This window comes from Dryas octopetala, chromosome 7 (assembly GCF_963921425.1).
Source record: "Dryas octopetala chromosome 7, drDryOcto1.1, whole genome shotgun sequence".
Classification (NCBI taxonomy): Eukaryota; Viridiplantae; Streptophyta; class Magnoliopsida; order Rosales; family Rosaceae; genus Dryas; species Dryas octopetala.
The window spans coordinates 8,845,836-8,858,019 of NC_141372.1; the positions used below are offsets into that span (position 1 = coordinate 8,845,836).

The 12,184-nt window shown below is 38.5% G+C and overlaps 1 protein-coding gene across 2 annotated transcripts; it reads left to right on the plus strand.

The window, feature by feature from the left end:
- The first annotated feature begins 47 nt into the window (after positions 1-47).
- LOC147279372 (PHD finger family protein) lies at positions 48-11,711 on the plus strand. Of its 2 annotated transcripts, none has more exons than XM_086249970.1 (19): positions 48-1,894; positions 2,465-2,550; positions 2,710-3,120; positions 3,210-3,293; positions 3,418-3,801; positions 4,564-4,624; positions 5,997-6,138; positions 6,285-6,388; positions 6,462-6,710; positions 6,848-7,095; positions 7,177-7,404; positions 7,482-7,706; positions 7,813-7,866; positions 8,025-8,090; positions 8,214-8,354; positions 8,446-8,499; positions 9,531-9,590; positions 10,538-10,945; positions 11,073-11,711. In XM_086249970.1, the coding sequence occupies exons 1-19, from the start codon at positions 400-402 to the stop codon at positions 11,229-11,231; spliced, it is 4,659 nt and encodes a 1,552-aa protein (XP_086106096.1). In that variant the 5' UTR covers positions 48-399; the 3' UTR covers positions 11,232-11,711. The 2 variants fall into 2 exon arrangements, with proteins under 2 accessions (XP_086106096.1, XP_086106097.1); XM_086249971.1 differs by having other exon boundaries at positions 11,028-11,167.
- The last annotated feature ends 473 nt before the right edge of the window (positions 11,712-12,184 follow it).

Below are 12,184 nucleotides of genomic sequence, written 5' to 3' on the forward strand. Positions count from 1 at the left end.
AAAATATCTCCCAAAACGTACCGTCCTCACTCACTGCCTGCAAAAAACGCGAATCTCTCTCTCTCTCCATCAAACTTTTTTTTTTGGTTGCGAAGAAAAAAAACAAAAAAAGAAGGAAACCACTCAAAAACGGATCCAAAAGAATACGAACCAGAATATAACCGTAAACCCTAGCCCTAGCCCAGCCGCGACTTACCCCCTTCTCTCTCTCTCTCTCTCACTCTGCACGTGAAATTTCACTGAACACGAGGAGTGTTCGAATTAGGGTTACGGTTCTCGTTTAGGTGCATCCGAGGGCTTCGAGACCCAAGGTTCGATTAGGATTGGACATAAAATTAGGGTTAGGATTTGGCTAATGGATTGTTGTGTCGGTTGTTGGCGTGGTGGTTATTCTTGGTGATGACCGGAGGCCGATGTCACGGGAAGAAGAAGATGATGGGTAGGGGTGCGGACGGAGGTTGCGGCACCGAGGAGAGGCCGTGCCCGATTTCTAGGGTTCCGGCGCCCAAAATTCCGGCGGCCCAACCTGAAAGTCCGAAGAAGTTGGATTCTTTAGGCATTGATTTTTACTCGCAGGCCACGAAGGCTTTGTGCGAGCGCTCTCCGTTTGATGGTGCTGAGGATGCTTCGGCTTCCAGTGTGCCCACCTTGCCCAGGGCTTTGGCTAGTTTCTTGTTGAGGCAGTCGGATAGTCGGAAACGCCACAAGAAGTCGCATTCCGGAGCGGAAAAGAAGTCTTCTCGGCAGGGCGAGAGGTCTCGGGGGTATAGCATTTGGGCTGAGACTGAGGACTACTTTAGACCTTTGACATTGCCCGATATTGACACCTTGTCTAAGGTATCTGAGCTCAGTAAATTAGCTGCTCATAAGTGTTTCTTGATTCCGGCTTTGGGAAATGTTCCTTGGGTGAATGCAAATGAAAACGTAAATGGAGGAGGGAGTGCGAATGGGGTTGTTGTCAGTGAGGAGGATGCAAGTGGTGGTAATTCAACTAGGGTTGTTGGCAATGAGGAGGATGCAAGTGGTGGTAAGTCAAATAGGGTTGTTGGAAATGAGGAGGATGAAAGTGGTGGTAATTCAAATAGGGTTGTCGTCAAGGATGAGAGTGTAAACGGTGAGAATGCTAATGAGGTTGTTGTCAAGGATGAGAATGCAAATGATGGGAACGCCAATTCGGTTGCTGTTAAAAATGTCAATGAGAATGGTGGAAATGAAAATGGGGTTGTTGTTGAAGATGAGGTGAAGACGGAGGAGGATGAGCAGTCCATGGAAATTGATAGCGTGGGAGCTGATTGTTTGCCTCAGGGCGAAAAGGGTTGTTTTTCTTCAGATTCAGCTAGTGGTCTCGAGTGGCTTTTAGGTTATAGGAATAAGATTTCTTTAACATCAGAGCGCCCTTCAAAGAAGCGGAAGGTTCTGGGTGCTGATGCTGGGTTGGAGAAAGTGTTAATTGCATCTCCATGTGATGGGAATTCATCTTTATGCCATTTTTGCTGCATGGGTGATGCAGGCAAAGTATCAAACCGATTGATTGTTTGTAGTTCTTGTAAGGTTGGAGTTCATCAGAAGTGCTATGGAGTGCTAGAGGATGTAGGTGCATCATGGTTATGCTCTTGGTGTAAGATTAAGACTGATACTAGTAATTCTGTAAATCCTTGCGTGCTTTGCTCAAAGCAGGGTGGTGCTTTAAAGCCAGTTCTTAAGGGTGGTGAAAATGGCGGATCTATGGAGTTTGCTCACTTGTTTTGTTGTCAGTGGATGCCCGAGGTTTATATAGAGGACTTAGCGAAGATGGAGCCCATCATAAATGTTGTAGGTATAAAGGAAACACGCAGAAAGTTAATATGTAACATATGCAAGGTGAAGTGGGGTGCTTGTGTTCGATGCAGCCATGGTATTCTTTGTTGCTATACTGTCTTATACAATTATTCATTTCCGTTTTGATTGGTTTGCCAGTGGATTATTCTGGTAATTAGTATATTATGTGCTTAACATTGTGCTGTTATCATAGTCTAGCAGTCACACACACTCTTCGAGCCTGTGAGATTGATCCCCACATATGATAAATTCACAGAATGTGGGAAGTTTATCTTTAAATTCAAACTGATTTTGTAACTTCCACATAAAGTGGGAAGTAATTTTTATTTATTTAAATATATTTAAAATGTTGTTAGCTAATGACTTCATCATGAAAATGATTCTGTGGATTTGTTGGTTTTCATGTACTTATTGATCTTCATATCTGCATTTTGCATGTTTTGCCATTATAGGTTCCAATTTTATTCACTTCCATCATTTATTCTTTTTAACTCTAGCATAAATATAGGGATGACAGAGAACTGCTGCTATATCAGTTGTCTAGCATAAAATAACCATTTTGCTCTTGAACCAGTGGGATATTAGTTTTCTTGATTTTGGGATTACATTTCCTCTGATGATGTTTTTTTTGGGGGTTGTGGCTCAGGAGCTTGCAGAACTTCTTTCCATCCATTATGTGCGAGGGAGGGAAGACAGAGAATGGAAATTTGGGCAAAATATGGGTGCGATAATGTAAGAGTCCCCTATATGTTTTTGACAATTGTAATTCTTATGTTGATTGCTGTTACTGCTGTCAAGCGTTTCTAAGTTTTTTAGTCTCCAAGAGCAGACTTCTGATTATGACTAGGCTTTCTGACTTAAAAATCCCACTTACTTTTGATAAATTTGTAGGTTGAATTGAGGGCTTTTTGCTCAAAGCACTCAGAAGTGCAAGATAACAGCAACATCCAATTAGTAGATCCTTCTATCTCTGTTGATAGGAACTCAAATGCCTCCAACCATCTTCCTGTGGCATTTTCAATAAACAAATTAAACAAGTTAAGGATTGGCTGTAGAAATGGTGATAATATTGGAGTCCCCATTGAGGCTGCAGAAACCAATTCTGACAAATCGGGTGATAGTGAATCACAGGAGATAGTGTTTCCTAGTTCCAGATTAAATGCTCGACTTATGTCTGAGGGTGGTGATGCACAACCAATGATTGATGCGGGGGCATTAGAGATTGATGCGGGGGCATTAGAGAGAAGCAGCAAGGAAGTTAATACATCTGACTCCATTAATTTTTCACTGATTTTAAAGAAGGTAATGTATACTTGTAGTCTATGGTATTCCATAACAATTTTTGGAACTTCATCAGCTTGTTGTAAGTCTTATATTTTCTTCCTCTGCAGCTGATTGATTGTGGAAAAGTTAATGTGAAGGATGTGGCATTGGAGATTGGCCTCTCACCTGATTCTTTGTCTGCATCACTTGCTGTAATGCGACCTAAATAATTAATTTTTATGTTCATAATTAGTTTCTGAAATAGTTTTAGCAGATATTCATTGTTTTCCCAAATTTTTTTTCCCTCCTGGTGACATGTTGACCATCTTCCTGCAGGATGATAGCATGGTCCCTGATGTGAAATGCAGAATAGTTAAATGGGTTAAAGACCACACTTATTTGGATTTAATGCAGAAAAATGTGAAAATGAAATTAAGATCAACAATTTCATCAAGGGCTGAGTTTGGAGGTTCTGATGGTTGTGATACTGCATCATTGTCCGAGTCTGATACTGCAGATCCTGTAGCTGTTAAGTCAGTGCCCCCCCGGAGAAGAACCAAAAGTAGTATCAGGATTTTTAAGGACAACAAAGTAATCAGCTCATCCGAGGACATATTTGGTGACAATGGGATAGTATTGGACAAGATTAAGGTAGATCAAGTCAACAGTGATGAACCAGAAAATTCAAGTAAAGCGTCCATCCCTGAGGCTGTTGAGAAGGTAATTTCGATTATTTGAGGGAAGTTGGATATGTGATCCTTCTGATTACATACTACTAGTTGTCTGTAAGTGCATAAGCTGATTTATTGGTCTTTAGTACCTGTGTCTTTAATCTCTTTATTGCTGGATGATGAAAGTGCATTATGTGTAAATATCGGTTCCATTGTCATTATGTGATTCACTAAATTCAGTTTAATTTTAGTTTGTCATTTACATTGTCAGGAATTTTGATGGAAGTGCTTTATGTGTAAATATCGGTTCTGTTGTTATGTGATTCACTAAATTTAGTTTAGTTTTAGTTTGTCATTTACAGTGTCAGGAATTTTGTACTTTAGTTAAGGAATGGCCCAAACTCCAAGGCATATGCAATGATGGGCTTTCTCTGTTGTAATATGGACTGGGATTTATTTTTCAAATGGTTAGGCATATTACTTCAGTTTAGTTTGCTTATTGGTTTAGTTGGAGTGAGTATGCTTCAGGTAACTTGGGGATCAACTGTTATAGATGTTATAGTAGGCTTACTGCAGTAATTAGGATTATCAAATTTGTTTTTTTAATGGATTTTCTCACTGATTATGGAACTCTGATTTGCTTGAGTGGGGCTCTGAAGAAAACACTAAATGGAGCATGCTGTCTCTCTCTCTCTCTCTCTCTCTCTCTCTCTCTCTATCTCTCTCCCCCTCCCCTTCCCCCTTCATCTCTCGTGTGTTATGCCTAAGTCACCCAAGTATTTGTTTCTAAGGTTTCTGCTTGTTTTTGCAGAATTTGATGGAGCCTGATGGGTTTCAAGATTCTTTGCTGACACTCTCCCCTAAATTGGAAGGTACTCTTGGTTGTTTCTGTGGTTTAGATGTTGTCAGTCCATCTTTTTCAGTAGTTTGTGAAGACTGAAGATGGTGGTTGTTTGTGTGCATGTTGATTGACTTGGGCATGCTATTAATTTCTGTTTCTGGTGAGAATTCATGTTAGGTGTCCAACATGCCAATTTTTTTTCATCAAAGTGTCCTACAAGTCTTAAAATATAGCTTCAATAATATGTGGAGGGCTCCGACTGTATTCGAATAGGAGTTAGAAGGTGGTGACGCTTAGGCAGGTTGTAGTTGCAGCTTTGAGCTAAAGAGAGTTGCTCCATCTCTCAATTTTGTCGGAGTTGTGTGCTGGAAACTATAGTTGTATTCCAGTACAAGAATTTGGATAGGGCATTGTCAGTGTAACTGTTTTGACTGCGATTTTTCAATTTGTGCTTGGGGTTCTGCATTTTCTCATGTAGGAATAGTTTATGCATAAATTATGTGTTTTGCTCATTGGACCACTGTTGGAAAAGGTGCAGTCAGAATGCAATGAGGTTGAGCTTCTTCAGTTTTGTCACAAACAACTCTGAAACTCAAAACCTTCTTGGTAATGAGGTGGTGCTCCTTCAGTTTTGTCTCACACAACTATGAAACTCAAAACCTTCTTGGTAATGGAGGGTGGGCATGAGAAAACGAACCAGCGTTCTTTGATTTATGCTTATATTTCATAAATGTAATAATGCAGGAGCCAAGTTCAAAGTATAATAAATAAGACCATCCAAGTCCAAGCAACACCTGCAATTTATGCATTTATTTTTGATTTTTCTAGAGTTGTATATTTAGTGTCTTGAATCTCTTTATGTCCTATAATCAATTTATTAAGTGTTATGAGTTGTGTCTTTTAGAATTCTTAAGTGCATTAATGTGGGTCATATTATCCATGTACCAATGGCTCTATAAAAGTGCTACTTTGGAATCTTTGAAACTAAGTTAATGGTGAAAGAAATCAGATTTCTGCTTGTGTTTGAAGCACGAGTTGACTTGGAGTGATTCCAAGCCACCTTTGGTGAGATGCCAAAGGCCGGTGTGAAACTGGAATTTTATATTTTCTTTCGGAGTGATTCCAATACACTTTTGGTGCGATGCCAAAGGCCGAAGTTATTCCGGATCTCTATCTTCCTTACTCTTCAGTCTTCACTATTGTCCTACATCATGTAATTTGTATTGCCGAAGTGCCTCTAAATTAAGTATTAAAGTTGAAGTGATTCAATTGTCTTTGTAGTGGTTTAAATTTGTTGTCTTTGGTCTCATTATGTCTGCTGTGTGTCATTTATAAATGATCTTTGCCGTGCTGAAAACAGTTCTCGTTGTCTCTTTTGACATAAACGAATGTATGATGGACAGGTTGTTCTGCTAAACTCTCAGATCTCAGCCTTTTGCAGAGGGGCCAAGAACAGTTGGCTTCTATTCCTTTGCAGAGTACCTCGTTGCTTGCTAATGTAGGTCCATCTTCTTCAGTTGCAAAACCAGTTGTTCCTGAATTCAGGTAAGCTTTTTTTTCTATATTTTCCTTCTAATTGGAAAAATGTGAAATGTTTTTGGTTCTTGCTCAAGCTCCGGGAAACTCTTTTGCATTTCTGTATTGTGATCTGATGAGAGCTGTTCTGAATCTTGTGAATGTGTGTTATGCAGAAAATCCAGTACAGAAGGAGTTCCTAGTTGTTATGTCCACCCATATATCCAAAAGAAATTGTTGCAGATGCAGAATGGGGTGTCATTAAGTAACCCAATATATGGTATGGATGGTAATTATATTTTTGTTTCCTTTATGCTGTTATGAGTGAGTTTGACAGGTAGTTTATTTGGCAGGTTCAAGTGTGGGAGAAATTTCTCGTTTGGAAGCATCTTCCCATGCCAGTGTTTGCTGTAATCACCAAAGTAAGCATCCAAAATGCTGTGATATGATTTGTAAATCTGATGAGGTAAATTTGGAACAGTTGGCCAAGGCTCGAAAAATGGGAGTTCTAGAACTGTCTCCAGAAGATGAAGTGGAAGGACAACTCATTTATTACCAGCATAGGTTGCTCAACAATGCAATTGTGAGAAAGCATTTTACTGGTATATGCGTTACTCTCCAATCTTCTGTGGAGTTTTGTTTTCAGCGTCCCCTGCCTCATCCAGGGGCATGGAAAACTTCATATTTTGATGTGTTACATTAATTTAACTATTCACTTGCATTGTACATTCACTTGCAGACATTTTAATATCTAATATTGCTAAGAGTCTGCCATGGGAGCTTGATGCCACACGGAGACAAAAATGGGATTCTGTGCTTGTTAACCAGTATCTTTGTGAGCTTAGAGAGGCAAAGAAGCAGGGTAGGAAGGAAAGACGACATAAGGAAGCACAGGCTGTGCTAGCAGCTGCAACTGCTGCTGCTGCTGCCTCTTCTAGGACTTCTTCATTTAGGAAAGATGTCCTTGATGAATCTGCCCATCAGGAGGTTAATGATTTCTTATTTTTTCGTTAATATTTTCTCCCTTTATGGTTGTCATTTATTTATGTAATCTTTCTTTCTCTGCAGAATGTGAAGTTGAATACTTCTAGTGGGAGGTCCAACTTTTCCTCACAGATGATGCCACGGGCGAAGGAGACATTTCCCAGGGTGGCTGTCCCTAGGATTTCTGTAGAAAAGCACTCTGGTTTTGTTCATTCGTTTTCAGATATCTCTAAAGAACATCCTAGATCATGTGATATCTGCAGACGTTCTGAGACATTGTTAAACCCGATCTTTGTCTGTTACAGTTGCAAGGTTTTCTTCCTTTCCTTTGGGTTACTTTCATTAAACTTGTTAATCTGCTTGGGTTATAATCAGGCCCTTTTTTACAGGTTGCTGTCCACTTGGATTGCTATCGTAGCGTTAAAGAATCTCCAGGTCCATGGTACTGTGAGTTATGTGAAGAGCAACAACTTTCGTCATCTAGAAGCTCTGGAGCTCCTGTCAATTTTTGGGAGAAACAGCATTTTCCTGCAGAATGTGGTTTATGTGGTGGCACTACTGGTGCTTTCAGGAAATCTTGTGATGCTCAATGGGTCCATGCCTTCTGTGCTGAGGTAAAATCTTCTTGTGTTCTACACATAAATTATGTCACTTGTTGTAATAGTTTTAAATGTTATTGTGAGTTGAAATTGATGTTTTTTTTACTGTTTCATTATGTAGTGGTTCTTTGAACAAACATTCAGAAGGGGACAGGTATCTCCCATTGAAGGAATGGTATGTGTAATATCGAATGCTGTGGCAATCAAAATTTTCATTAATTTACATTACTAATGTTTGCATGTTTGTTACCGAAGATTTTTTACTTTATCATGAGGATTGAACCTAATATTTCAGTAAGTATGACACTTACCTCATATGTGATGGAATGGCAGGAGACAGTTACAAAGGGGCTTGATGTTTGTTATATCTGCCGCCGCAAATGTGGTGTCTGCATCAAGGTGAGAGTTGGACATCTTTTTCTTATGATCTCATATTGACTCGTAAGGTGTTTATCTATTCACTTTATTTTTTCTTATAATTAGGATCACTGATTTCCAGGCAACTTTATTTTTGGTCTGCAGTGTAACTATGGCCATTGCCAAGCAACATTTCATCTCTCCTGTGCTAGAAGTGCTGGTTTATACATTCATGTAAAAACTTTTGGTGGTAAGCTGCAACATAAGGCATACTGTGAAAAGCATAGCGTTGAGCAGAGGGCGAAGGTCTATTTCTTTATCTTTTTGTGGTGTCCATCCTTTTGGTGGCCTGTATGATTTATTATGTTTAATTTCCTGGATTTCTGAACTTCTGCAGGCTGAAACACAAAAACATGGAATTGAGGAGTTAAAGCACCTCAGGGATGTTAGGGTAGGGGTTATTCTCTTGTTAAGCTGCCTTGTTATGTTTCAGCTTACTGTACAGTCATGATTACTGCTTTTTCTGCCTTTCACATTTTTTTGGGTCAGATATAGTGATTTGTATGAGAATTTTTGTATTTGATATATCCTGTTAAGTAAAAACTTTTGGATTTTTTCCCATTGATTAGAGACTGTTTTTTCACCCTTTGCGTCCCAGCTATTGGCTTTTGGCATAATTTGTTTACCTAAGTGATGCAGTTGTCTGTCCAGAAAATTATTGTAAGAATCAACTCTGAGAAATCCTTGTAGGAGAGAGATTTGTTAGAGTGATCTGAATTTCTTTGGTGCTATTTTACTCTTGATATATCCTTGTAGGAGAGAGATTGGAATCATATCTTTTAATTAGTCAACTGACTGTCATTGCATCCGTAATGCCCTTTGTTTTGAGTGACCAGTGGCCAGGATTTTAACACGAATTTGTTCTGCGTGTTGACATAATGCAAACCTTTAGGTTGAAAGATAGCCTACGGTCCAAAATCTTGAATGCTAAAGATGATAAGATTAGATTAGTTGGACGTTTTAGTGTGTTGTATAGTGTATAGTTCACACTTTGCATATATTTGTAGGAAGTTTCTGAAGTTTACTATATCGTTCTAAATAAAGAATAAGGTGTTTTGAATTTTTGGTGTATAATTATTTGGTTCATAAGGCATGTAATTTTTTGGAAATTAGTTGTGGCTAAGTCCACCCTTTCTAATCTAGGGAAAGGTAGTGCATTTTGTACCAAAGTGATATCAAATTTTTCAATTTGCTTTTTGATATTTATATCATACCTATAAGTGGAGGTACCATCTAAAATAGGCTCTGTAAAGTGGCTAAGTGGCTGGTTTTATTTAGATATGCATAGTGTTCATGCAGGAGACTGCGTGTGATACATGTTTATTCTTCTTTCCGATAACATCTTTAAACTCTTCTGTTTTGTCGATTTGATTGTTGAATTCAATTGTCTGATCGAGTTCTTACATGAATTATCTTTTGCAGGTTGAACTAGAGAAGTTACGGCTTCTTTGTGAAAGAATCATCAAACGTGAAAAAGTAAAGGTGAGTCATTTTCAGAGTTGTGTACATGATAGTGATGCACATGTGTTGTGTGTATGCTATATATGTATGCCGTTTCTCATGTTTTCAATTTAGTGCCCTGTTCTGTTATCATGTGGCTGCAACTTTCTGGTTAGGTATGAGGATTGCATGCCTTGTTGGCCTTTCTTCACTCTTTGCTAGGTTGTAGCAATTACTTCCTTGACCTACATATGGACCAGGATAACCCATTTAAGTTCTTAATTTGCTATCTGGTGCATCTTAAAAACGTTGACTTTGGATTAGAACTTGGGACCTGCATCACTTTTTGAGAATTATCATTGGACAATTATAGAAGTAGAAGGAATTTTTGAAATAGATTTAGGAAAATCACTGTAAGACAATGTTTCTCATTTGGAATGGTGGTGTCTCATGGAGATATACTTCTCCTCTTCTCTGTATAATGTGTTTCATCATTCTTTTTCACCAGATTTTCTGAATGAGGTTGTAAACTCTTCCATTCTAGATTCTTGATTGGTTTTGTGTGATTCTGTTGTATGTGCCATTGGGTGCGAGACATTATCTACACTAAACATATGTAATGCCAACGGAGCTGGATTATTTTTATGATTTCTACTGCAAACTGGTAATAGCTTTGGTTCAATTTCCTCTCGTGATACATTTATGTTGGATCAAGTTGTGTTTTCATGTTTTTATTCTTTATTTTTTATGTTTCATATTTTCCTGCACAGAGATTTTCTTTACCAATGTTTATGCGGTTATTATTTGTCCTCTCACTTTATATCTTACGCTGGTTGATATAAAATAGAAAAGGATATTTTAGGTGGTTTTGTTGATGCCAATGCCTCTCCTTGTCTTCAGATGCATAGATTTCCCTCGCATATACTTCTAAGGTGCTCTTCTAATCTGTTTAAGTAATTTATGCTGAATAAGTTTTGTTGTGAATGCAGCGGGAATTGCTCCTTTGTTCACATGACCTTCTTGCTGTGAAAAGAGATCATGTTGCTCGTTCTGTGCTTGTTCATAGTCCTTTCTTGCTACCTGATGTTAGTTCCGAATCAGCTACAACATCACTTAAAGGACACATGGATGATTACAGATCATGCAGTGAGGCATTTCAAAGATCAGATGATGTGACCGTAGATAGTACAAATTCTGTTAAGCAGCGGACCAGAGTCCCTATAACTATTGACAACGACCAAAGGACAGATGACGACAGCTCCACATCCCAAAACCATTTTACTCAAAAGCTTATGGAGAGGATGCAAGTTTCTGAGAAACAGATTCCTTGTAGGCCTTCCACTGTTGCAACATGTAATCTTTCGGACGATGGAGGATGTAGGTCAAAATCTAGGAAGGTATTTGCTCTTTGGACTCTGATGTCTTTTTTCCCTTCCATTATTCTCATTTATTTATTTATTTTTTATTCTGAAAATGTAGCACAGTAGTCCAGACTAATTGTAAATTTAAATATTCAACTCACAGCCCGCTTCAAATGAAATGGTGATGACTTCAGATCAAGCATCTATGAAAAATATGCGATTACCCAAAGGATATTTTTATGTTCCTGCTAGTGTCATTCCGAATGATAAGCAGATCAACCAGGATGCTTGTTCTGGTGAACCGCTGGAAGGAGATGGGTAGTGTGGGCCAACTAGTGCTGTGTTTTTTATCTGCCCTCTTGTGTACCCGAAAAGTACCACTGACAAGTATTCTGTGCCCATTATCCCGGACATCATGTCTCTCCCTGGAAACCATCATTTTTATCTGTCGAAAGGGGAAATGGCCGAATGAAAGCAGGATAGGTTCTCGCCATTGTATTCTTCATAAATAAGTCACATTCTGGTTTGGGATGTGAAGTTTTGGCGCCATTGTTGTATATTCTTGTGAGAGTTAACTGTACAGTGGGTGAGGGTTATATTCCTTTCGCATGTATCAGAAGAAGGCATGAATTTTATATCGTGATGCTTGTCCTAGTTCTAGAGTAAAGAGAAGCTCTGCTTGTAAACCTTGTACAAGAAAATTAAAGCGTTATCACCTACTGTGCCTGCTCTGTAAAGTTAGTGTATATATCTTTACAATATATCAATCCTCAAATGCATCAGATTGATGGAGCGTTTAATATCTGATTTTTGTTCTCTGCAAGTTTTCTCAGATTGACTCAAGTTTGTATAGGTTGAATTCCAAAACTTAACTCTGTTGGGTTTGGGTGGTGGTGCTGCTTGTGCAGATTGTTCTTTGGTCCCTATTTTTTAACTTCAGCAGTGTAGCCGTGACATTTAAGTTTCTGTAATGCTCAAGTCTTTTAACAATTGTAATAAAATTATGGATAACATGGTAATTTCATATTTATCCTAATTCAATAAATTACTCTCAAACAAACTCAATGTTCTTTTTTAACTCCTATTGCATTTTGATACACTACTTTATACTCTTTAACGTTTATACACTCATACGGTGTTTTGGGGTTCATCTTTTTCATCATAAGCCTTTATTGAAAGTAATGTTCTAATCATTAAAGCTCTTCCAAATGTTCCAGCCACCAAAATATGAAGTGGATAGAAACACACCCAAAAGTTTGATATGCATACTATAAT